At 39.9% G+C, this 27,863-nt stretch overlaps 1 protein-coding gene across 1 annotated transcript in view; it reads right to left on the bottom strand.

Moving 5' to 3' along the window:
- The window catches only part of CDH8 (cadherin 8), a gene marked incomplete at its 3' end in the record, with an annotated part of 198,143 nt that extends 170,621 nt beyond the window's left edge, over nt 1-27,522 (bottom strand). Inside the window, exon 1 of the mRNA XM_081336154.1 lies at nt 27,256-27,522. Within this exon, the coding sequence (XP_081192280.1) occupies nt 27,256-27,507 (252 nt within the window). The 5' untranslated portion in view covers nt 27,508-27,522. The remainder of the gene's footprint in view (nt 1-27,255) is intronic.
- Nucleotides 27,523-27,863: the final 341 nt, after the last annotated feature.

The raw sequence follows: 27,863 nt of genomic DNA, 5'->3' as shown, positions 1-27,863 counted from the left end.
TGATAGCTGTCTTCCAATACTTGAGGATCTGTCAGAAAAAATATTGGGTTGACTTATTGTCCAAATTACCTGAGAGCAGGACAAAATATAACAGGTGGAAGATCATTGAAGAGAAATCCAACCTAGAACCAAGGAGAAATTTCCTGACAATAAGAACAATTAATTGGTGGAACAGCTTGCTTCCAGATGTTGTGGGAGCTCCATTCTTAGGTTTCCAAATGACGGAACAGCCATTTGTCTGAAATTGTATGGCTCTCCTGCCATGGAGAAGGATTTGGACTAGAACCCCATTATTCTATATTCTACATTCTCAACCTATTTTCCAAAGCACCAGAAGGCAAGACAAGAAACAATGGATGGAAGCAAACCAAGGAGAGAAATAAACTAGAGCTAAAGAGAAATTCCCTGAACAATTAACCAGTGGAATGGCTTGCCTTTAGAAGTTGTGAGTGCTCCATCATTGGAGGCTTTTAAGAAGAAACTGGACACCCACTTGTCTGGAATGGTATAGGGTCTGAGCAAAGCCCCTTCCAACTCTGTTATTTTGTTGTCTTTCTTTGTCATTCATCGCTATATATAGCTTTATTCTTGAGTATAATAAAGATTCTAATCTATCTGAGTCAAACTCTGTTTTGAGGTCAAGGAACCTGTTTCAGATTGAAAGGAGAACTGTTCCTAATAAGGTTGGAAAGGTCCAAACAAACATTTCAGGTTTAGCACATTTGATGTACACTTATCCATTTGTGGCATTGTGTGATGGAACACAAGTGGCTAAACCCAGTATATGATATATCTGTCTATCTAGTATTATATAAATTCTTATTTCACTGATGTGCCAATGATATTTGTCATCTTTGGATACAGTGGAATGAAATAAAATTAGCACAGCTTTTGAAGTATATATGTCAGTTACCTACCCAGCCTGCCCCACTTCCTTCAAGGGTGAAATTGTGGTTTATTTTATTTTAAGTGGAGGGAAAAAATATATCTCACAGTTTCTGGGAGTTTTAATTCTTTTGAAAAAGAGAACACTGTGTGCACAGCTTATTTCTCTCTGAAACTAATAAAAAGAGACAGTTCCCTAAATAAAAATGGAGATGACAACCACAGCACAGTCCCCTGCTATGAAATGTCTGTTTAAATAAAGTACCATTTGTTGGTTTTATTATTATTTTTCTTTTCTTTTCAACCCAGGACTGATCTCCTTGTTTCATTAGATAGGAAAGGGAGTTTTAAAGGGGGAGGAGAGTTTGGGGGGGGGGCAGGGGTCATAGATAGAGGCAATCTGGAAAATATATTGAAGTCTCCAGACTGGAGGTGCAACTGATTCTCAAATGGATGTGCTAACTAGAATGGAGAACAAAAACTTCTAACGCACTGGGAGAAGTGCAACTGTCTCTGACACTCCCTGGTAGTTCTCATGGTTAATCTGGAGAGCAGGTTCCCCCTTTTTCTTGGAAGTCACATTTAATTCTTTTAAACATTCAACACAGTGAGCTGAGGAAGGTTCAGAATTAATGAGGGACGGCGACGAAGAAGATGATGGAAGATCTTGGTGGAAAGCCGAACTCTGTTTTATTTTATTTTTAACCTGGCAGTTACCTTGGTGATAATGAAACCCAGGGCATTGTTTTGCAAGTAGGAACATTTTATATTCAAGTGGCAAGATTTCTTTCTGATTTCTCCTCCACTTCCTTCCAATACTTTGGATAGGAGAGAAGCCTGGACTATCTGCTGAAGGTGGGGTGCATGCCCTCTTCTAATCTGGGGGAATCAGGTAAGATTTTCTAAAAGGCCTTGTTAAGTTTCCATTTTCAACAGGTTTTTTCCCCTCCCATTGATCTTTTTAAACTTCTGGTTTCAAGACCAGCCATTATCCAGAAAGAAGCAATAAGGGATGTTAGATACTTCTGTTAATTGCTCTTTCTTGGATGTGTAACTCTATAGCAGGTAAGTGAATCTCCGTTGTGAAAAAAAAGAAACAAAAATGAGAAGAGTCTTTGGAAGTAAGCAATGCTCTGCAGTGAGATGTGACTTCAGCAAATGTGTGGAAATCCTGGGCAATTTTTTTTCCCCTCCTGCCTTCCCACAAGTGCCTTGTTCTGATTTACATTCTTTGTGACATGTAGCAGATTTGGGCTTGCAAACAAGTATTTCTTCTCCTTATGTCTGCGCTGCCTGAGTCCTTCACTCCCATTCCACACTTGCAAAAGCCAGATTAGCTGGTGAGTGTGCATTTCAGAGGATCTCACCGCCTTCCCTGCCTCTCTGACAAGTTGACACCAAATGAAATGAATCTGCAAGGCTGTTGAACTTCAGCAGGGTGGCCGTGCTGATGGAAGACAGATATGATATTGTCTCTAAGATGCCTTTGGATTAGTCAGCCAATGAAGCTGAATAAATGTACAGACTTCCCTCTTTCCATCATTTTTTTAGGCTAGCCTTCCTTCCTGTTCTGAAACTAGTCTTTGTGCAGTTGACACAGGTTTATTATGGCTCCCCACATAGTCAGCCAGATCTTTATATTTTCCCATGATGTCATTGTTTGAAGGTGTTAAAAGTATCTTCACAGAATGTAAGCTGTTCCAACTAAAGCTGCCTTTTGCAATTGACTGATTTGGTCAATGTTGATAAGTGTGTGTTTGGGTTATATAATATCTGGGCTGAAAATATTTGGACAATTATTAGATAGTAGCAGAACGTTTGGGGTTTTTCTGTTTCTCTTTTGCTGCCATTCTCAGACATGTTTGTTGGGTTAAAAATGCAGCTTTCTTCCATCCTGCTGTTCTTTGACACATTCATTTACTACTCATTGGTAAATCCAATGTATCCTTTTTTTTCTCTCCTATCCTCGGAATTCATTACCCATCCCGAAACAACACCATTATGCACTGGTTGAATTCATACATCACCCTAAACCATGCTTGGTTTGAGAGTGTAATACTTTGCAGGCTCCCAACAAGGTTTACATCTTGACATGTTATGTTAGCTCAGCAAACTTTACCAAACAAACTGTGTTAAACAAATTGTGGATTAACATCTAACAATCTAGCTGGCATGTTGATTTAATGTTTTTCCACTGAAACTGGATTATAAAGTGAAAACCTTTGCTTTATCCCAAACTATCTGACTTTATGCAAGACTAGTGATCCTTTCTAGTAACCTATTTTACTCAAATCAGAATAATTAACTTTTTAATATCCTCCCCCTCCCAACAAGCTTTATTTAAAGTGCCCAGCATGGTTCATTACTAAACAACTAAACTGTACTTCAGTACTATACTTCTGAAATTATTCATAGATTCTTATTTTTATTTATTAATATAATGTTATCCAAAAACATTTCACATTATCCTTACAGAGAGGTATGTGAACTGTCCTTCCATGAGATCATCAGATGCCACTAATTGGCATGAAGGAAAATATAATAAAATATATTATCCCAAACCTACTTCCTTTCTCTCTCAATATTACATTCAGGATTAACAGCACTAACTCAGCAGTCGTAGTTTCAGAGTGAACAAATAGCTTCTTCACATAATGTATAATTAGCTAATGGACTTCATTACAGTGCAACAGAATGTTGTGATCCCTGCTAGCATAGATGGCTTTGAAAATGGATTTAGCATTAACTGGCTGCAACTGTTAAAAATAAAACACTCAAGGTTTATGGTAAGTGAACATTCACTTACCAAATATTGATAAGAAAGAACCAAGATCACTGTAGATGGGGACTGTAGCCAAGAAATTAAAAGACGCTTGCTCCTTGGGAGGAAAGCCATGGCAAATCTAGACAGCACACTAAAAAGCAGAGACATCACCCTGTCAACAAAAGTGTGTATAGTCAAGGCTATGGTCTTCCCAGTTGCAATGTATGGCTGTGAAAGTTGGACCATAAGAAAGGCTGAGCGCCAAAGAATTGAAGCCTTTGAACTACGGTGCTGGAGAAGACTCCTGCGAGTCCCTTGGACTGCAAGGCGATCAAACCGGTCAGTCCTAGAGGAGATCAACCCTGACTGCTCTTTAGAAGGCCAGATCCTGAAGCTGAAACTCAAATACTTTGGCCACCTAATGAGAAGGAAGGACTCACTGGAGAAGAGCCTAATGCTGGGAAAGGTTGAGGACAAGAGAAGAAAGGGACGACAGAGAGTGAGGTGGCTGGATGGAGTCACTGAAGCAGTAGGGGTGAGCCTAAATGGACTCCAGCAGATGGTAGAGGACAGGAAGGCCTGGAGGAACGTTGTCCCTGGGGTCGTGATGGGTCGGACATGACTTCACAACTAACAACAATCTGAAATAACTAATTGATAAAAGCATATATGCAGAGAAGATCCACTGAAAATGTCCACTCAGTGTTCAATCATCTTAAAAAGGTAAAGGTAAAGGTTCCCCCGCACATGCGTGCTAGTCGTTTCCGACTCTAGGGGCCGGTGCTCATCTCCGTTTCAAAGCCGAAGAGCCAGCGCTTGTCCGAGGACGTCTCCGTGGTCATGTGGCCGGCATGACTAGACGCCAAAGGCGCACGGAACGCTGTTACCTTCCCACCGTAGTGGTCCCTATTTTTCTACTTGCATTTTTACGTGCTTTCGAACTGCTAGGTTGGCAGAAGCTGGGACGAGTAACAGGCGCTGACTCTGTTATGCGGCACTCGGGATTCGACCCGCCAAACTGCCGACCTTCCGATCGACTTCCAATCATCTTAAAGACACCCAATTTAATGCATTGGTGGATTTAACTATTTGTTCTGAAGATTCAGTTCAGAGGAATCAAACTGATCAAATGGTCTTCAAGCTGAATTGTATTCTGCCTAAAACTGGTCAGATGCTGGTAGTCAGAAGAGAGAATGGCTTAATACATTCATAATCTGCCATAATGGAGTGAGATTGATTGTTGACTCAGAATAATGTGCAATCTACAGTAATTTTAAGGCAAGAAACTACAGTTTGAAATCATGAGTTGCTGAGAGCTTCCACATCTTTTTTTAAAGCAGTACTTGATGTTACTTGATAATTGCTTGAATTAAAATTCAGCGTCCTGTTTTGTTTTTGTGCTCTTGTGATTTATTTTGAGCAAAGGAAAACAAAAACAAAACAAAATTTAGACAATAAACAATAAATTCCTTTTCTTACCTTCAGACACTGATTTGGATAATGCAACAATTAGATACTGGCTTAACGTTAGGTTCAATTCATCCAAAACTGAGTTATACAAATGTTGTTTAAGGAATCTCCTCATAGATGTCATGATGCAAGATTCACCCTTTTATTTCTGCATTTCATATTTTATGCAAGTATGTAAATGGGGTGAGACATTTCAATTCCAACATCACAATCAACGTTTTGTCAGCCACAAACCCTGTGGATGCCTATGCATTGTTCTGTTTCAACAGAAAATACTTTGGGATGACTCCCTATGAACACAAAGTGCAAAATTGTATGGTGGTTTGTCCATAACTGTCTGATGTTATGTAACTTATAGTTACTCGATTCCAAATTAGTGTAACAATACTAATGTGTATAAATAATAACAATAACCTAAGCTAATTTGATTTGAAAAATAATTATTAATAGACCAACACTGGGCATTTTCAAAGGAATTGCATTGCCTTATTTTTACCCGTACAATCACACAATTTGCTTTCTTTTGAAGACTTTTAAAGCAATGCTTTTAAAATCAGCATTTTTTCCCCTCCTTCAAACAGGGAGGAGGAATGCTGAGTTCATTTTAACTCATTTTTTTTATGAAATAGAGTTTTTACTCTTTTGCAGTCAGCCAAGGTTTGATTTCCGCAGCTGAGCATCACTGACTGTTTCATATCTGAAGATTAAACAGTACAGCCTCTTCTGGACCATTAACTAGAAAGCGAGTGTGTTTGCAGACTGAAGTCATTATGTCTCTCTGGCAATGCTGTGCACTTGAGAAGATGCCACTATACTACAGGGGGGGGGGGGAAGAAAAGAAAGAAAATGGGGGAAATTGTTAAAATGAAGCACTGAGAGCAATCACGAAGGGATTTTTTCCCCCCTTCAGCGATTGTGTATGGAATTAAAGCCTTTCATAGTTATCCATGACTGAAACCTATTTGAATTCCAACAATGTGGTAAGCATAGCAGGTTCGGCTTTAGCCTGCTAAATGAAACCAAGCATTGCCATTTGCTAGGTTAGGTTTGTGGTGTAGGATGATGTGCAAACCCAGCACACCCTGGTTTAATCAGGACAATCTAACTATCAAACCATGGCGTATTAGAACCACTTCTACTTTTTTCCTCATTGCAAGGGTGAATTCCTTTTGAAGCATGGGAAAACAGAATGGCTGCATGGAGAGATGATGTTTATTGACATTGAAACATGTTTTGAAAGCCATTTTATTTCCTAAAATTCAATGATGAGAAGCATTAAACAAACACAGGAAGGGTTTTTTTTTCCTTCCCATTTTTTTTCTTCCCATTTACATGATGGTGGCCAACCGGTTACATTAGAAAGCTAACTGCTCTTTTGCTGTTGTTGTTTAACTGTTGTTCTTTCAGGCACATCATTTATGGTTTGGGAAGTGACAGAAGAGTTTATGGATGGGGAGATTGTCACAATCAACACAGTGGCAGCTGATAATAGATAGAACAATGATGTAATAAATGACCAGACTGAGCCCAAGGGAGGGGTCAAGCATATCATCAGTTTGAGGTCCCTTTGCCCACAAGAGACCTAAGTCCAGCCTTCCTGGAATTCCATTGACTTTTATCTATCACCAATTTGCCCTGAGCATTAGTAATTCAGATTCTTGTAGAGAGCTAGTATGGAATAAAGTTGTACTCATTTGAACAGCCCTGGTTCCTGATTTCTTGTGCTTGCAATTTTGTACACATCCAAAAAGGGTGGAGCTTGTAGGGTGATGCTCTGCCTGCCATCTTGCCAATTCTGACTCTTCTCCATGGTGGATGCTAACAATATGCCTTCAAGAATATTAGCCATCAGCATCCTAATATTCCATGAATCTGTCCTATCCCCTTTAAAACTAAAATTGTGACAGTCTCACAAATTCCACACTGTGGACTCTACACTGTGTAACCAAATCATTTATTTTATTAGTTTGTAATCATATTCAGGAGTCAATAGCCAATCATGAATTCTAACATTGTGAAACGTTAGCCATCTTTTCCAATTCTGCCAATGTTGACCTAGGTGGTCTTCTGAACAACATGGATCTTATTTTTCCATAAACATCTATAGGATTGTAATAAAACAGCTTATTTGACAGACAGAGTTAAATCTGATAAATTTAACAGGCTTTGTTCCCAAGGGAACAGACTGGAAGGAATCCTTAGCCTGCAGTTGTCAAAATTGTATTTCTGATTATATTCAAATGTTTTGCTTGGGATGTGATGGATTGCAAATAAATGTCTTTACATTATATTATAGGACTGTCACTAGTTTCATGACACAGGGAAGAGACATGAGGTCCAATGAGCAGAGAAAAAAAAATAAAAGTAATTTTAACTCCCGTGCAATTTGGCTCCAACTCAATGCTCCCAAAATAAATAATGGGATTAAGGTCTGAAATTCTATGCCCAGCTATTTTCTCCTGTAGCAATTGCCTTGATGAATGAATTTTACATTGTCTGCATTTTAAAGAGCTATGATTGTCCTATTCTTTCCCCCCTGCCCTTCCATCGTTCATGATGCCCTCACTGAAAATAACTATGGTCTAATGAGGAATTTAATTGAGGCTGCCTCTTTTTAATTATCAAATTTCAAACCGAAAGTCATTCTTAACTCTGGTGGGCAGGGGATTTATTTATTTATTTATAAATCAAACTGATAGGCCGCCCAATTCATAGTCACTCTGTGTGACATACAAGAGAAAATATCAGCCCACAGAATACAAGGGATAGAAGGAGATAAAATTGGAGTGGGGTGTGTGGAAGTCATACAAAACAAATTACAAGATTCCTACATCGTCACACATTTCCTAATCTGCCACCTGGGGGAAAAGCCAGATCTTTGGGCAGCAAAGTCTGTGACACTTGAGAGATACATTTCCAGAGCTAAGAAGGTGTGAAAAGAAAAAAAAGAAAGAAAGAAAGAAAAACCCTTAGAAGCGTTAAAAGACAAAGTGAGCGAGAGAGAAGAAAGAGAGGGATAAAAGCAGTCTTGTGGAAAATATCCTTTGGAAATTCAAAAGTACCTCGCTTCTGTAGGAGCTTTCCCCCCCCCCTCTGTTTTTAAGAATCAAAGAAAGCATGAAGCTAAATAATACCTTATGCGGCAGTCAGGCAAGACAGCTGGTCTGTCCTACAATGAAAATATATGGCAGAAGGAGAAGGGAAGAATCATATAGCCACAAACTTCCCGGGACACATGGAGGACTGCCTCTGCCTAAGGATAGCTGCCCATTCCACCAGACCAGATAGGGCAGGGGTGTCAAACTCAATTTCATTGAGGGCCGCATCAGCATACCCAGGTGGGTATGGGCAGGGTGGGCGTGGCCTACTGGGTGGGCGTGGCTAGAGTGCGTATGGTCAAGGGTGCCTATGGGGGCCTGGGCAGGGGTGGGATAGATCTGAGGTTCTCTGGCAAAAGGAGGGTCTCTGGGCCAGGGCCAAGGCAGTGGGGGTCGTTCCCTCATTGTTTCCAGGATGGCTTCGCGAGCCACATGAAACCATTTCATGGGCCGGATCCGGCCCCCGGGCCTTGTGTTTGACATGTCTGAGATAGAGCATCACTCTGCTTAAATGTTGCCATCTTGTGGGGCTTGGAAGTCCACCTTTTTTTGGGGGGAAGCCTCTGTCCTATGGAACACCCTTCTTCTTATATTCTGGCAAGCCCCTACTCTTTCAATCATCCAGAGGGTGACAATAATGCAAAGGGAGCAAGCTGTTAATGCCTTATTCCCTAGGGCAGGGGTAGACAACCTTGGCTCTTTTATGACTCGTGGACTTCAACTCCTAGAATTCCTGAGCCACTTATAGCTGGTTCAGGAATTCTGGGAGTTGAAGTCCACAAGTCATAAAAGAGCCAAGGTTGTCTACCCCTGCCCCAAGCAAACAAGAGAATGCATCCATTTCTTGGAGAGGGGTAAAATGGAAGCAAACCTCTAATCTCACTTATATCCGTGCTCTATGGTTCAGGAGCACCAAATATATATAGGACGTAGAAGGTAGAATAATAGGGTTGGAAGGCACCTTGGAGGTCTTCTAGTACAACCTCCTGTTCAAGCAGGAGACCCTATACCATTCTGGACAAATGGCTGTCCAGTCTCTTCTTGAAAATTTTTAGTGATGGAGTATCCACAGCTTTTGGAGGCAATCCACAATTGATTAATTGTTCTCACCATCAGGAAATTTATCCTTAGAACTAAGTCGGATCTCTCTTTAATCCTTCATCTGTTACTTCTTGCTTTGAAGAATAAGTCAATTTCTTCTTCTCTGTAACAGCCCTTCATATATTGGAAGAGTGCTATCATATCACCCCAAGTCCTGGTTTAGACATACCCAGTTCCCTCAATCGTTCACCATACGGTTTAGCCTCCAGACCCCTTAGCATCTTTTTTGCTTTTCTCTGCACACTCTTTCCAGAGTCTAAGCATCTTTTTTGCATCCTGCTGACCAGAAATGGACTCAGTATTCCAAATACCCACCACCAAATAAAGCTGGTACTAGGATCAGGCTGCCAATTAGAATGAAGGACACTTATTGAGAGTAAATACCAATGAATTGAACTTCATGGGAGATCTGTGAAAGGGGCCACTGTAAGGTGCCTTCCTAACCACTATGTTGTCAACTAGATCTTTGATCTTCACTAGGTTTTCAGTCTCACCTAATTAAACCACCAGGTTTAAGAATTGTTTTAATCAAATTTAAACAAACAGTAAGCTAGCAGGTTGCACACAGGTGTTCATGCAATGCACCATACCCTAAACCTTAAGTCAACAGAGTAGCTGTGTTCATATAAAATGCTTTGCTGAAAGAGACAAGTCAAGTTGTGGGTTAATGGGACAGTCTGTTTACACAAAATGCTGCAGTAACAGCTGGATTGTTCAACAGCATAATTGATCACATGACCCAGTTCATTTTATTTCAACGTGTTGTGCAATTTCAGCCATTTAATTGAAGGAATTTCCTTGGAAATCCCAAGGTCTTGCCTTGAAGACTGAGAAACCCTTGGAGAGTTATGCTATATTTGCTACTCAAAAGAGTGTTCTGGAATCTAATACATTTAAATGCTTGAGTCAACTGTGAGTTAGAAAAAAGCCAACTTAATAGATATAACACATTCTTACGGAAGTGGGAAATAATATATTGGCAGTTCTATTTCAGATCATTGCTGGGCTTTTTAAAAATTGTACTCAGTCAGTTTGGTTGGAAAACAAATGCCTTTGATTTTATCCTCTAAAGTTGCAGAAAACATTGAAATGTTAATTAAAGTAGGGATTCTTTTAATTATTCTGATTATTCAATGTCTGAGAAATATTGAAAATGTCCTGTTTTTCAATATGTACTACTCCCATTAACAGTTTATCGTATCCTTGGCTTATTAATGGAGCAATGGTGCCACAGTGGTTAGAATGCAGTATTGATTGTGCCTAATGCCAGGAGTTCAACCCTAAACAGCTCAACGTTGATTTAGCCAGCCTTCCTTCCTTCCTTCCTTCCTTCCTTCCTTCCTTCCTTCCTTCCTTCCTTAAATGGGGGCAACATGCTGACTCTGTAAACCACTTAGAGAATGCTGTAAAGCACTATGGGGCAATATATAAGTCTAAGTGCTAGTGCTATTATTTTTCTCCAAATTATTATTCCATTATACCGCATTAGATAGTCATTTTGATGAAAGACAACTGTATATGATTTTGGGAACTTAAATGTGTAGTAAGGAACAGGTACAGCGTGTACTGTAAAAACTTCTTAAGCAATCATGATTCAATTTTTCTAGAAATTCTATAAGAAAAGCATGAATTCAATTCTCAGACCCTATACTTGTAAACCTCAATGGCTTAAATTTGGTGCTATACAATCTGTGCTATTGAGCACGTATATAAGACCAGCTGGCAGAACCCTTGTACCCCAATGACACTCAAAAGAGCTGCAATGGTTGCTTAACACCTTTTCTTTGCAGATATTTCCAAAAACGGGTATGTTGTAGTATAGCAAAGCTTCAGGCATTTACCCTTGTCATCTTGATTTCCTACACCAATATGTTGCTGGAGGGTTTTAGGTCAGCGAGGGGGAAATGAAAAAAGAGAAAAAGAAAAAAAGGAGATTTTCCCCCCCTCTATAAATTTATTATTGCTTCCTGTGAAGGAAGGACAATGTTAAAAATAATGATGATGACAAGGAAGCAAATGTCTGAGATTAGAAATGGCAGCAGACTAGGATGGAAGAGTGTCAGTCTTTGCTATTGAATGCCTGCCATAGAAAGGCAGAAAGAAATGAACAGATGGAGAGTAAGTCAGAAAGTGGGTATAATGTAGCAACTGCTCATCTGCTTCATGTCATCCTGTAAGAAGAGGGGAGGGAAGAAATGGGGATTAAAAAGAAAGACAAGAAATCCTTCTCTTCTCTTTACAAGGAGAAAATGGGAAGGGAAATCCAAGAGGCCTCCTCTCCGCTCACCTCACCTCACCTCACCTGTCCTGACCTCCCTTTCCCCTTCCCTCCCCTCCCCTCCCCTTTCCTTTCCTTTTTCTTTTCCTTTCATTCCCAAATTATATTTGGGATCTATTAGTGGGCAAAGATGCTTCTTATGTTCTAGCTAGCACTACAATACTACAAGTAAATGGGATAATTTCACAGAGCCGTTTGAATCTTTCATTCAATCATACACAAAGAAAAAGACACACACACACACACACACACAAACAGGGGAGAGAGGGAGAGAGAGAGAGAGAGAGAGAGAGAGAGAGAGAGAGAGAGAGAGAGAGAGAGAGAGAGAGAGAGAGAGAGAGAGAAATACCTTTTCCTCCACCATCAATTTATTTGACCCCTTCTTGCAGTCTTTCTCACTTACATGTAATAAATGAGTGATTGACTTGTTAATTATTATTTTTTTTATTTTAATCCCATTTATATCCCGCCCTTCTCCGAAGACTCAGGGCAGCTTACAAGCTTAGCAGTAGACAGTTTGGACTCCACTATGTCCTTCTGGGTTATTCCTAATCTTTCATAATAGATGCTGTGGAGTGAAGAGTGTGGAATATATAGGCTGGCCTAGCAATGAGTTACATGAAAGCTCTCCATGACAAGGCAATGAAGTGAACAAACACAGTACAAACAACCTTTCCAGGTTAAGCGAAGTCAAAAATCCATCAAGTAGAGGTCACCCAGTGCCTTTCATGTTATTTAGTTGGTGATGTACATCCCTCTGAGAGTGACATTCACCTAACAAACTTATTTTGTTTTTTTGTATTTGGAACTAGAACTGGAGTCCTATCTTCAGGAACCATTTGTTACATAAAGCAATTGTATGTCTACAAATCTATATTTTAGAGCCCCTCAGCACACAGCAACATCTGCTAATATTGTCTTGACTTGGAAGTTAACAAAGGTCAAACCAAGTTAATACTTGGATAGGAGCCCAGGGCTGTAGGTTAGAAGAGAGAGCTCCAGAGATGACCTTGGAGAAACTAGAAGAAACAGTTTACAAAAATAAATAAATAAATAAAAGCATTCATTAAACCTTGGAAACAAAAAGTGTTGGAAAGCAAGCTAGGATTGCTTCTGCCCTAATTCACCATGGTATAGAACAGGGGTAGGCGACCTTGGCTCTTTTATGACTTGTAGCTGGCTCAGGAATTCTGGGAGCTGAAGTCCACGAGTCATAAAAGAGCCGAGGTTGCCTACCCCTGGTATAGAAGAACTCAGTCCAGCTTTCCAGATTCTGTTACTTTAGCCTACATCAATAAAGTAGACTTTCAATAAAGTTGAGCTTTCAGAGTGTACTAATGGCTTGGCTTGCCTCACAGAGTCGAGTGGCTGGGAGGTCCCAAAAAACTTCCCAGAAGAAGACAGTGGCAAACATGCTCTATGCCTTTTCCCAGAAAACTGCACAGATGTGCAAATGAAGTCATGAAGATATGCCCTCAAAATAAAACAGACATTAGCATTTTTATATTTTAAGGACTTCTCCCGTTTTCATTCAAGTGAAAGAAGAATCAGAAAACACTTTCCAAAAGTGAAGGAAGATTGTTCAAGCTGGAAAAACAATAGGTGCTGGAGAAGCATGCCATCCAAAGGGAATCAGCCTGTCACCAAGTTTGGTGGTTTTTCCTGAATTATTCAGTATGATTTTTTTTTTTAAAAAAAAAGGATAAAGAGATGTTTTTTGTCACTTTCAAACCTTCATTGTATTTACATCAGTCTGCCTTCGTCTCTCACCCAAAAATCCAGCAATTACAACTGTAAAAAGGTAAAGGTAAAGGTTCCCCCGCACGTGCGTCCTAGTCGTTTCCGACTCTAGGGGCCAGTGCTCATTTCCATTTCAAAGCCGAAGAGCCAGCGCTTGTCCGAGGACGTCTCCGTGGTCATGTGGCCGGCATGACTAGATGCCACAGGCACACGGAACGCTGTTACCTTCCCACCGTAGTGGTCCCTATTTTTCTACTTGCATTTTTATGTGCTTTCGAACTGCTAGGTTGGCAGAAGCTGGGACGAGTAACAGGCGCTCACTCTGTTACGCGGCACTCGGGATTTGACCCGCCAAACTGCCGACCTTCTGATCGACAAGCTCAGTGTCCTAACCCACTGAGCGTCCCTATATAAAACTGTAAAGCATACATTAAATCCCCATGGTTTCTGCCAAAAACAAAACAAAAAAAACAAAAAACCAGACTGCAGGTTGGTTCTTATGCCATTGACTGCTCCACCCGATTATGCCTTCTGTAATATTAACAAATGAGAAACTGCAGTGGCGTGCCTATAAATGTAATTTACCATGTGCAGTCATCTAACATCTTTTCTTTATTTCACTGGAGTCTCTCCGAATTCTGCTTTTGTCACCAATGGAGAGAGCGGTGACATTTGATGCACTGCTGATGACTTCTCACATCTGCTGCTGAGTTGTAAATGCATGCTGAGGAGACTCCAAATATAGACCAGTTCTACATCAAAGCACAGAGAGAAGAAGAGAGACAAGAGCTCTCTCTCTCTCTACCCAATCAGATCTGCAGGAAAAAGCAGCTGAGTATGTCACCAAACATAGCATTTGACAGAGGAATTAGGTTGCTGTTTCTGGCCCCATAAACTTTCTAAGTGAGGCAGACAGACAGACACACACACACACACAGAGAGAGAGAGAGAGAGAGAGAGTAATCTTAGTTTTTGCTTTCATATATCTTATGTATGGAAAACAACCTGAAACATGGATTGTAAAGATCCCTGAAAAGGCATCTTCCATTTAAAATGGCAACACAGGTGGTCCTCAACTTATAAAACAGTGAGGCCGTTCAAAGTTACAAAGGCACTGAAAAAAGTGACTTATGACCATTTTTCAGAGTCACAACCTTTGCAGCATCCCCAAGGTCATGGGATCAAAATTCAGATGTTGGGCAACTGGTTCATATTTATGACCACTGCAGTGTCCCGTAGTCCTGTGATCACTTTTTGTGATAAGCAAAGTCAATGGGGAAGCCAGACTCATTTAACAACTGGGTTAGTAACTTATCAACTGCAGGGATTCGCTGAATAACTGTGGCAAGAAAGGTCATAAAATGGGGCAAAACTCATTTAACAAATGTCTCACTTAACAACAGAAATTTTGGGCTCAGTTGTGGTCGTACGTTGAGGACTACTTGTACCATTGTTTTGTAATAGGTACTGGGATCCTGAACAAGTCTTTGCAGTAAATAAAGATTGATAAATCCAGTTGGATTAAATCCAAAGCATGCAGAAGGCAGCATGCTTGGCATGAAATCCCACAGAATGCAGTTCGGAAGTAAGCTTCAAGGCCTTTTGCATTCACAGTTATGAAGGCGATTCTTAACTAAATAAGCATTAGATTTATGGAAGTGTTTCTTTTTTAAAAAAAACTAAATGGGCATTCCATTTATGGAAGGGTTTACTTTTTTAAAAATCACCCCAATGTCTGAAAAAAAATGAGAAAACATCACTCTCTGTAGGCTTCACAATGAGGTAAACGGCAGTATTAAACAATCAACTCATGCTTGTCTTTCCTCTGACAAAAATCCACTACAAAGGGGGTCTAAAAGGGGGTTTTTGCAGAAAGTTGTATGTAAACAATAAAAGTTACACTGTGTAGAGAGAGTTTCCTCCTTTAAATTTCTGGGAGTCTACCTCTGTGAAGATCTGACCTGGAAAGTTAACACAACCCAGGGGGCTAGAAAGGCCCAACAGAGGCTTCACTTTCTTAGGGTCTTGCTGAAGAACAGGGTAGAACAACAGCTAATGACCCTCTTTTACCGGTCTACCATAGAGAGCGTCCTCTCGTATGGTATTGTGGTTTGGTATGCTGGACTGACAGCCGTGGATAGGAAAGTATTACAGAGGGTAGAGAGCACAGCACAAGACATTGTGGGCTGTCCCCTGACACCACTGGATGACCTCGCCAGGGCTCGTTGCCTTGGAAGAGTGAGGAAGATTCTCAGGGATGACTCACACCCTGGACGGTATCTCTTTACTCTCCTACCATCCGGTAGGAGATATAGGAATATAGCCAGCCGTACCAACAGGCTGAAAAATAGCTTTTATCCGTGGGCTGTTAGGCTTTTAAATGGGACATAATCTTATGCAGAATTGACTTGGGAGGCCGGTGTGTGGTGTAGTTGGTTCACATGGTGTGGTGGGATGGAGGGTTTGTTGTCACTGTGTGTTGGGGGGAGAGAGCACGGGGGGGGGAGGCTCAGCTAATCTCAATGTACACATGTTGTACTTTGACAATAAAGGTTTATTATTATTAAAAGGAGAGTTTACCTAAGGAGAAATTGCATTGAAAAATCCTGCCATCTTGGAAATGTAGGTGTCAAAGAACAAAAGCCAAGTGATTTGCATTAAAAAGACCAATTCTCCAAGGCTTCAGGCTGCTTTTCAGTGTTGCAGACAGAAAAACAAAATAAAACAAATCAAAACAAAACAAAAAAATCACCCTGGAGATTCTGGGAAGTGAAGGTGCATAATTGTGGTTGATTATACAAGAAGTCAGATCCAAACCTTCATGAGGTAAGCATTCCAAATCCACTTTCCAGAATAGTTTTCTCCTATCTCACATTTAAACATTTTTTTTCAGACATTCTAGCCACCTGCTTCCTTTTTAGGATCAGGTTTACTCGTTTGGAGGCATTTGGGCTAAAACAACAACGACAACAACCTGATCACGACATTCTCTTGAAGAGAAAGGTGGATACCTATTTGCGCTATTGGCTCTCTTCATTGCACAATCCTCGCAAGTTCAAGCACACTGTTTGCCTCTGCAGATCAGGGAATTAAAAGCTCCGATATGCACCACCAAGAAAGCAAATTTACATGCGTAAATAAATGTGAAGTATTTGGCAAAGTGAAAACAAACAAGAAAAGAGCCACAGAGCGGCTTTAGGTGCTCTGCCAGCTACACATTTGAGGGGTTGGGGCGGGGGGGGGGGCGTTGCAGTCCTAAAAAAAAAATCCATGCAGGCCTTGGCCTACTTTCAAAAACTATCTGCAAGAAGACAGTTTAGACTCCTGGCAGGCACAATACATCCATTTCTGTGGTGGAGGGAGGGAACAAGAGAGAGAGAGCGAAGAGGTGTCAGAAATAGGAATTTAAAGTACCTGAAGGGGAGAAAATGATTGTCCCTGCTTATTTTTAGCTTTAGCTTTTGGCTCTATGTAGAATAGAATAGAATAGAATAGAATAGAATAGAATAGAATAGAATAGAATAGAATAGAATAGAATAGAATAGAATAGAATAGAATAGAATAGAATAGAATAGAATAGAATAGAATAGAATAGAATAGAATAGAATAGAATAGAATAGAATAGAATAGAAGGGACCTTGGAGGTCTTCTAGTCCAGCCCCTTGCTCAAGCAGGAGAACTTATACCATCTCAGACAGGTGACTGACTATCTAGCCTTTTCTTAAAAATCTCCAGTGATGGAGCAACCACAATTTCTGAGGGTAAGCTGTTCCTCCCTGTCAGGAAGTTATTCTTTAATTCCAGGTTGCTTCTCTCTTTGTTTACAACCCTTGTTTCTCGTCCTTTCCTCTGGTGCTTTGGTGAACAACCTGGCCCCTTCTGCCTTGTGGCAGCCCCTCAGATACTGGAACACTACTACCATGTCTCACCTATTTCTTCTTTTCTTTAGACTAGCTAGACCCAAGTCCAGCAGCCGTTCTTCGTATGTTTTAGTCTCCAGGCCTTTGATCATCTTAGTTGCTCTTCTCTGATTTTTTTCCAAACTCTCAACATCTTTTTTGTGACAAGGTGACCAAAATTGGCTAACTCTACCTAACACTGCCATGCAGTCAGACTCGTCTGAGTCACAGGATGGTAACGAGAAAGGAGAGTAAGGGATCAAATGTGTACTATCGCATCACAATGCAAGTCTTTCCCCCCATGTACATGTCTGCCTTGTTGCCACATATGTAGAAAAGAGCAGAACTTGGGTCATGGTTCATCATCTCAAGGCTGGCCATTGTTGGTGTTTTTAGTGTTAGGGATAGGCAATTGCTTGCAGTCCCAAGCAAATGAGCACCTTGATAAAACAGCAACTGTGCTCTACAAAGAGTTTACAACAAACAAAGCAACCAATGTGTTTCTTACTGAAGACCGTCAACAAGATGATATCTCAGTAAATGGAGAGGGAAAACACTGCTTATTAATGTTCATGCACACTGAACCATAGTGTCTTGGGAAGTATGTACCGTATACATTTCACAAACAGAAAATCTTTCTTCTCCTGCAATCTGTCTGTCTGTCTGTCTGTCTGTCTGTCTGTCTGTCTGTCTGTCTGTCTGTCTATCTATCTATCTATCTATCTATCTATCTATCTATCTATCTATCTATCTATTTTTTTATTTGGGTATTTATTTGACTTGTTTGCCACCCATCACACCTAGAGTTGACTCTGGGTGCCTATACAAACATTACAAGCCAACAAAATATTGAAGCTATTATTATTGTTGTTGTTGTTGCTGCTGTTGTTATTGTTGATAACAATGATGATGATGATGATGATAATAATAATCTGTCATCCACCTCAAGCATGAGGCATCCCCATTGGGGCTCCCGGTCAACTGGCTGAGCCAGATTTTCAACCCCTTATGGAAGGTCTGGAGGGTATGTGCAGATCTCACCTAGGGGGCTACAAGGGGCAGGAGCCACAACAGAAATGGGTCTTCTTCTGGACCCCACAGCAGAAATGGGTCTTCTTCTGGATCCCATCATTCCTTGACTGATGGGGTCTGCACAATGCTCCTTCTGCCACCATAGGGGTGGGCCAGTCACATTGGATGGAAATGGTTTAATTTATGCTCTATGAGTGCCTGTCTTCAAGATAATGTCAGGGAAAGAAGGCAGAGTATATCAGGAATATTGACCTAGTCATTACAGGTATGTTTGTTTACTTATTTATATGACTTACTGTATATGAGACCCATTTTGCCTGGGGAGTGACTAAGTAGTCCTTGATTAACAGCTACTAATTTAATGATTGTTCAAAGTTACAAAGGTGCTGAATGAGTGGTATTTACAACTGGCCCTCAAAGATCTAACTGTCTCAGCAGCTATGCAATCATGTGTCAGCTTTCCCAAATAAAACAGTCATACAATTAGATGACCTAAAACTACTTTATCGTAAGGCTACATTAACAGAAACTTGCAACTATGAAAGTACTAACTTCTATAATCCATTTAAATGCTCTGCTGATTGACTAGGATGAGAATAAGCATTTATTTATTGCTGAATCTCAATCCACCTTTGACTACTTTAGCATGATGCTTTTTTTCCCCTCCCACTGTTATGTTACAGCACAAAACAGCAAAACCTGGGAATAATGTTAACTGCTACAACTGAGATTAGTTTATATGTGTATGAGTATGTTGTTGTTGTTGTAATGTTATGTTCCTGTATAGTATAGGTAGCTCTTAACTTACGAACCTAATTTGAAGTGGAAGTTCAAATGATTAAGTCATTAAGTGACACATATTCAATTTTATAACCTCCTTTTACCACAGTCATTAAGCAAATCTCCTTAATAACTATACTGCTTGGCAATAGAAGTTCCAGTCCCGATTGTGGTTATATCTCCAGGATTATCTGCAATTCAGAAAATCAGTCCAATGCGATTCAGATCAATTCAGGGTTTTGTTTTGGTTTTTTAAACTCTTTTATCATTTATTTACATCTATTGACTACCTAACTCCAGTGGACAAACCTAGAAAAAAAAGCTAAAAATATTAAATCATTCAGACAGCCCCAGCTAAAATGATCTAATAAAGATCAAAAAACATCACGTCAATCTGGCTTGGAAAGCTGATTTGATTGGGAGAATCGATGGAAACAGTGTTACGTTGAATCTCCATATTGCACTTTACACAGGTATATTTTTGAATAGGATGGTGGTGGGAGAAAAACAGAGAGTAATACGGAGGAAGAATTCTTCCTTAAGGTGAACAATAATGAGATTTTTCTTTTTTGCACCCATGTCAGAAGCACCGAGGCACTTCAGGGTGGAAAGGATTATCCAGTGACATCACCGTTACTTTGGGGATACCCAATTGTGGGCTCCTTTCATGTCCCTAAAAGGGGCGCGGTGGCTCAGTGGGTTAGGACGCTGAGCTTGTCGATCAGAAGGTCGGCAGTTTGGCAGGTCGAATCCCGAGTGCCGCGTAACAGAGTGAGCACTGTTACCCGTCCCAGCTTCTGCCAACCTAGCAGTTCGAAAGCACGTAAAAATGCAAGTAGAAAAATAGGAACCACTACGGTGGGAAGGTAACAGCGTCTTTGGCATCTAGTCATGCTGGCCACATGACCACGGAGACGTCCTCGGACAAGCGTTGTCTCTTCGGCTTTGAAACGGAGATGAGCACCGGCCCCTATAGTCGGAAACGACTAGCACACATGTGCGGGGGAACCTTTACCTTTACCTTTACTTTCATGTCCCTATTAGTAAGTAGACTGAAGGACAGAAACTCAACCCTGCCGACAGCATATATTGGGTCTCGAAAATGGGCCTGCTAATCTCCTGCCCAGTGTTTCAATCATTTGAGCCACCATGCTCCTACTAATGAGATTGCATAATGGCTATTGCCCCAAACAAACCAAAAATCTCACTGTACTTGCCAACTCTTTGCAAGCTCTGACTTAACAATTCTAAATTTCACAAGATTTCAGTGGTATTTTATTTTACTTCTTTCATTTTACTTACTATTTCACACAGTCCCTTGTGCCTGGACTCAAACATGAACAGGGCAGTGGTACTTACTGTTAATCTGACAAAAGGTATTTTCATAAAGAACCACAGGGATATTTTTTTTTCCTATTATCTGCTTATGGGTGCAATACAATGAAGGTTGATCTGTTAAGCTGATATAAGCTATTCAAAGAATAGTATCTATCTTTAGAATAACAAGAAAATGAGAATGTGGGAAATTAATAAATAAAAGTCAAAAACTTTCACTGTAGTACTTTGAGATTTCAAAGAGGTAGAAAAAATTTGATCATAAGGATAAATGATCCTATTTATAAAACAGATTGAAGGTTTTTCAGGGCTGAAAAATGTCAGAACAACTGTAAATAAATCTATTCTTTTCTTGCTATTTTGGCTTATTGATTACATAATCATTACAACTGGCACAATTCTGCTGGAAGCTTAGAACACACAAATTGGGAGCCTAGGTTTCTTTGGTGCTGATTTAAGCTACAGCCATAATATAAAAGTAGAAAATATTAAAACTGAATCAGTTCAAGAATTACACAAAGAACCTCATCCTTATTCAAACCATCTTAGTTTACAGTTCATTATGAACTTACTTCACTATTTAATTCAGTAAGTGAACAGGCAAAGAGTCCACTGTAAATTACTATTCCTAATGCTATATGTGACACACAGATCATTCACCAACATGTATGTGGATGGACCTTTACAAACCAATTTATAGTCTTCAAGCTGCACTTCTTCACGAGCATTATCATGAAACATGGAACAATTTTGCTACTTTTTTTGGATATTTTTTTTTAGTTGTGTGGCCAAAACTCCTAGAATTCTGTACAGATTTTCCAGCTAAATACAGGTCCTGCCCCCAGTGGTTTATACATCTAGATAGATGAAGTCCTTTGGCTGAAGACCAATTAATAATTAGAATGGGTCAACTAGAGATTCCATAAACAAGGGCCATGAAAAACTCCATTTGTATCAACATTCAATTTGGATAGAATTTTCATTCCATTTCCTGGGAAGTGAAGAGTTTATTGACATGCTCTGAACCAGTCATAATACTTTGAGCATGTGAAAGTGGAGGCAAATTCATCATGAGGCAGCCTGATCTCCTTTCCTTGCAAACAGCTGTACAGCACTTTGCAAAAGAGACAGGCGTTGTACTTGCATATCTGGATTTGGTCTCAGTTAAATGCCTCATCGTTTTTGCACATCTGATACCGTTTCTTTCTAAATGTGCTAGCTGTTTGTGTGCACACGCATAAATAGATGCATAGACATAGCAAATTTTGCATGATCAATGAAGGAAGAATATGCAGACAATGAGTACCAAAATTGTGAATTCAGGAACAGATCCAACATCTTCTTCCTTGGAATCAGGTTTTGCACTGTTCCATCTGTTCTACAGACTTCAGAAACTATAAAGTGGTCTCCGTGAAATAAAAGAAAAACAGCAACACGGAAGAGCAAGTGCTTTTTTAAAAAAAAATACTTCTAGAAAACGGGCATGCCTGTTGACATTATCTTGCCTCTTTCTTCCCCCATGTATTTACTAGTGCAACTGAATAATGATGGAGATTAAAGGAAGGCAGACTGCTTTAATGATGCTGTAACGCAGAGTGCTATGTCATTTAATCTAGTGGTGAAAGAAAGCGCCCAGAGACTTTTTTCAGTGCATCTCTTGCCTCAGTTGTAGCAGAAAAATTGGCACACATATGGTCTGTAAGACAGCACATCCTTCGAATAGCTCAGCGGTATGTAGAACGAATCGAGACAGGGGCCGCGATCTGTTTTAACTCCCAATTCATTTTGTTTTGTTTTTCAGTGTGTTTGATTGAAAATAACAATCATCTTCCCTAGTTTAAATCCAGTTGAGAACATGTACCTATAAAAAGCAGTTAAGTGTGTGTGCTTCAATAAATTCTATATCTAGAATAGATATAGAGGATCCATCATCGGCTTATAAGATTTGGCTAATATTTGAATGAACATAAAAGATGTAATGAAGGCTGTAGTCTTATTGCAGTTTAGGGATTTGAATAAGGAAATAATTATATTTCCAAATAAATTGGATTGTGTGTCTTCTTTGTCTTGATTTTGCTAAGTGTGTGACTGCCAGACTCTGCATCAACTTAAGATAGAAATGCATGATTTTGGGATAAATGAATTCACAGGGTTAGCTCAAGATATTTTGCTGCCTGAAGCAGAGACGTAAATGATCATCCCACCCAGCCAAATCGGGAAACCTAATACCCAGAGCCATAAAACTTTTTCATATACATGTACACAGTAAAGCCCTAAAGCATTCTATCTCCAGTAGTCACAATACAGCAGTAAAATGGTTCACAATTGTCTGTCTTCTCATGCTATCCAAATTCTGCTGTCTCACCTGGCCTAATTGTAGGTCCCACTTTGTTAACATGCACAATTAAGAAGCAGTTTGGGCCTGCAACAAACACATAATTCTAAACAAGATCAGGATTCAAGATTACTCAACATGCTCTTATTTTCCAATCTATGAAATTGCAAGCTATGAGAAGTTTTATATGATGTTATTACCGCATATCTCCTTCAATTTCCATCATTGTGTATTTTCAATGGTAGATTAAAAAGGTGAGATAAAACCAGGCAAATAATTTTATCTTAACTTTTACACACCACTCTAGAAGGTCGGCTGAAGGACAGTTGGACTCTACTGTGAATTGCTTTCAACACTAATATAAAATGTTCTGGATTAAACTCATTTTATTTTAATTGCATAGTTCATTGAAATTGTATTCCATCTGTTTCTTTGTCTCTCAGCAAAATTTGGTCTACAGGGTAAATTTCTCAGCACCACATTCAGGATTATCTCAGAATATCAACATCATCATAAAAGGAAGCTTGTAGCATATTTGTGTAGGCTAGTAGGGGAACGGAGAGCCTGAAATTCAGAATATTGTAAGAATCTAATCTTTGGTTTAGCAATCTATAGGAACCAGCCATTATATTTAGTCACAATATGATGTACATTCTTGGTCTTAGAATAATATTTGAAATACATCAATTAAGCTTTGCTATGCAAGGTTTTTGGATATGGTTTCAAGAGCCATTTTGATGCAGTGGTTAAGGCATCAGGATGGAAACTGGGAGACCTTGAGTTCTAATCCAGCCTTGACTTGAGCACAAAGCCATCTGGTTGACTTTGGTCCAGTCATTCTCTCTCAGTCCTAGGAAGGAGGCAATGGCAAACCTCTTCCGACAAACCTTGTTGCCAAGAAAATGGCAGGGACTTGTCCAGGCAATCTCTGAGAATCAGACACAAAACTGAATGGAACAAAACAAAACAAAATCCAAGCTTTAGAGTGTAAGTTGTGTGAACTCGTGCCTTTTTATGGAAAGAATGTTTGGTAGGCTACAAAACAAGCATTTAATAAATAAACCTCAATTGGCTTCTTGAATGGTCTATCTCTGGGGTTCCTAACCCCCAGTCCGTGGACCAGTACCAGGCCACAGCATGCCAGCAACCGATCCACAAACCGGTTGCCCCCATCCGCAAGATGCAGGCAGCACAGAAAACCACGCCTTGCTCATGATGACTATTTTTCATCTTACTCTTTCAGTTTAACCTTATGAAGAATGCAGTGTAAATGGATGAAAGATGAAAGGTGGGCTGGAAACTTTACAGTTTTTCTGGCATGCAATCCATGGGTTAATTCTTGTTTGATTGCCTAATGACTGGAACCAGTTGGGAATACCTTGTAGGTTCCATTCTTAACTCTTTTGTCCTATTTAATTTCAGATTTTCTTTTAGACTTTAGTCCTAAATCTAAACAGCAAAATTGCAAAGATTTAGGAGCAAGTTTGCTCTTAGGTAAATAAAGAATATATTCATCAAAAGGCCTGTTCTTCAATTATTGCCATGTACTTCACCATCAGATTCATCTCCTCAATAACTTTTTCTACTTCTTTTGGATTGACCTCCTGTGGTACACAGCGCTTTACAAATTGTGGATAGTGACTTTAAGCATCACGACAGAGGATCTAGGAGGACTCACCACAACCCACTCAGCATGGCCAACTCAACACAGCTATCCTGCTGCAAGACAACTCACCACAGCCAACTCATTGCAGGACAAGTCACCTGGGGACAATTAGTGCTGTATTACGGTAATCATTACATTTAACTGCTTTTATTACTGGTGACCATGTTTTCATCAAAATTATTATAATTCTTGTATTTCCAGATTGACTTTCTTTCTTTTATTACTATTGACAATGGTTCCATTGGAATTAATTTAACTTTTGAATTTGATGAATCGTCCTGCAGCGAGTTCTCCTGTGAGTTGGCTGCAATGAGTTGGCCATGGCTAGTAGTTCGTAGTAAGCTATCCTGTGGCAAGTTGGCCATGGAGAGTTGTCCCATTCCTCAAAACTAGACCTGACACCGGAATCCCAGGAATGTATAAATAGGCAACTCAGATTGTTATTTCAGGTAACAGCAGAATAATGCCAAGAATCTCCTTTTGGATTTTTTTTTCTTCATAATGATACTCAAGCAATCCTACTCAATAACACATTGCCATTTAATCAGGACTGCCCTTGTAACTAAAAAGGTAAAGATTCCCCCGCACATGCGTGCTAGTCGTTTCCAACTCTAGGGGCCGGTGCTCATTTCCATTTCAAAGCCGAAGAGCCAGCGCTTGTCCGAGGACGTCTCCATGGTCATGTGGCCGGCATGACTAGACACCAAAGGCACATGGAACGCTGTTACCTTCCCACCGTAGTGGTCCCTATTTTTCTACTTGCATTTTTACATGCTTTCGAACTGCTAGGTTGGCAGAAGCTGGGACAAGTAACATGTGCTCACTCTGTTACGCGGCACTCGGGATTTGACCCACCAAACTGCCGACCTTCTGATCGACAAGCTCAGCGTCCTAACCCACTCAGCCACTGTGTCCCTTGCCCTTGTAACTACATTGTAATAATTAGAATGAAACAGGAATTAGAAAGAGGATAATGTTGAACTAGTAAGAATTAAGTTTGATGTATGAAGATGCTGAACGTCTGGCATACTATTTGTGCTGCTTGGGCAATTTATGCTATGATTTCTAGTATGCTTGATAATAGAAGCGGTTTGTAGTTATTCCACATTGTGATTGACAATAAAATGAAGTCTTCTGCTTAGCCCTTAATTAATTTCTATTAGGGTGGTTTGCTTTTGGGGGGAGGGGGTGTCTCCTTTCGATTCCATGGGAACGTAATAGGTATCATTAACAATGAAAATACAATATCTTTATTTTACAGGCAGAAGGCACGTATGAAATAGCTGTTGCTCTGAAACACACTTATTTGCTTGAAAAGAAAGAGTGTGTGTGAGAAAGAGAGATACACAAAGAGAGGAAGATGAGAGACACATTTTGTTGCTATTTAAGACTGTCCCCCCAAAAAAAAATGCTTTTCTTACTCATTTTCTTTTCTCCTTGCCAGTCTGTTTGCTTCTTCATCTTTGACCTCTTCTTCACATCTTTAGCTCAAACCCTGGCACGTAATCAAACCTGCCTTTTAATTAAACCTCTTCTGTGTTTGTTTCAGTAGGTTACCTTGATTTTGGTCCCAAATGTTTTATTGTTGTTGTTGTTGTTTAACTGAGATTTGATCCTTCACTATCGGATTTGAAGTTAAATCAAAGAGATGCATCTCTCCCCCTCCAAATATTCATACACCCAGCTTGAAAATGTGTTCATGCAACCTGGAGAAAACCACTCCTGCTTTCATCCACCTTGTTATCTGTCCTACACACACACACACACACACACACACACACACACACACACACACACACATACAGAGTCACCTGAAGCAAGACATTTAATCTTATAGGCCTAACAAAGGTTTAATTTTATATGTGCTCCACTACGTATTACTCAAAGCAAACCAAAAATGTGAAGAAGTACCAAGATAAGTTGAGTAGACCCACTCAGTGGTCTCTTATTGGTCAATCTGAGAGAAAGTTCTGCCTGTCTTGTCTGCCAAACAATCCATATCAACCAAACCCAACCCCCAAATGCTCACATCATTTTCCTTGACTGTAATATGCTAACCACATAAAATCAATAATCATCCTTTTACAGAATCAGAGCTAACTACAGCCTTGTCCTTTGTAGCTCTTTCTAAAGGCAGAAAGCTAATTAGGGGGTCAGTTCCTTTTTCCAGTTGACTTGCAGCATGTCAAAACATTCACAGGACATAGAATTGCGAGGCTAGTTTGAGGGAAGAATTCAAAGAAATGAATAAGTGTTATCAGTCTCATTAGAGGAATATATATATATATATATATATATATATATATATATATATATATATATATATAGGGACGCGGTGGCTCAGTGGGTTAGGATGCTGAGCTTGTCGATCAGAAGGTCGGCAGTTTGGCGGGTCGAATCCCGAGTGCCGCGTAACAGAGTGAGCGCCTGTTACTCGTCCCAGCTTCTGCCAACCTAGCAGTTCGAAAGCACGTAAAAATGCAAGTAGAAAAATAGGGACCACTACGGTGGGAAGGTAACAGCGTTCCGTGCGCCTTTGGCGTCTAGTCATGCCGGCCACATGACCACGGAGACGTCCTCGGACAAGCGCTGGCTCTTCGGCTTTGAAACGGAGATGAGCACCGGCCCCTAGAGTCGGAAACGACTAGCACACATGTGCGGGGGAACCTTTACCTTTTACCTATATATATATATATATATATATATATATATATATATATATATATATATATATATATGTATATGTATATGTATATGTATATGTATATGTATATGTATATGTATATGTATATGTATATGTATATGTATATGTATATGTATATGTATATGTATATGTATATGTATATGTATATGTATATGTATATTGACTTACCCGTCCAACTAATATTGGTTCAGGTCCAGAAAATTCTTCTAACACAAACATTTGATTCCATACCCAGCCTCTCTTCCAACGGTTCAACACTCTTTGTTCTTCACTGAGTTCACTTAGTCCTCTACTGGATCTACTGGCTAGTGCTTGAGAATGATTCATTGGAGCCATGTATATAGATGGAAATGCAGTAATCCATAATATTACTAAGGGAGCCCATGTATCCATAAGCATTTCTGCTAGTCCTTCTGGCATTGTTCCACACACTAAGCAAATCAACCCTGAAGACGACACAATTATTCTGCTGCCTTCCAGATTATAGTCATCCGATTCATCATGCAGCAAGGAAGATTTACTTAGAGTTCCGTCATGTTTTTAGACCAATATAAACAGAAGTAGAGACTGCTTAGATGGTAGAAACACCCTCCACTGGAATTTACTATCTTCAAAGATGCCTAAAAAAAATTCAGAGAGAAATAATTGAAATTAGCAAAACAGTAAAATAATTGGGAATGTGTGATTTGGGGATGTTGTTTCCCCCTCCCCCCAAATCTGTAGATTCTAAGATTGCACATTTTGTTTTAACAATCCAGTTGAAACAATTCATTTCC

The sequence above is a fragment of the Vipera berus genome (genome assembly GCF_964194415.1).
Source record: "Vipera berus genome assembly, chromosome: 10".
NCBI classification, from domain to species: domain Eukaryota; kingdom Metazoa; phylum Chordata; class Lepidosauria; order Squamata; family Viperidae; genus Vipera; species Vipera berus.
Note: the sequence above shows the minus strand (reverse complement) of the source record. Positions and strands in the feature narration are given on the sequence as shown.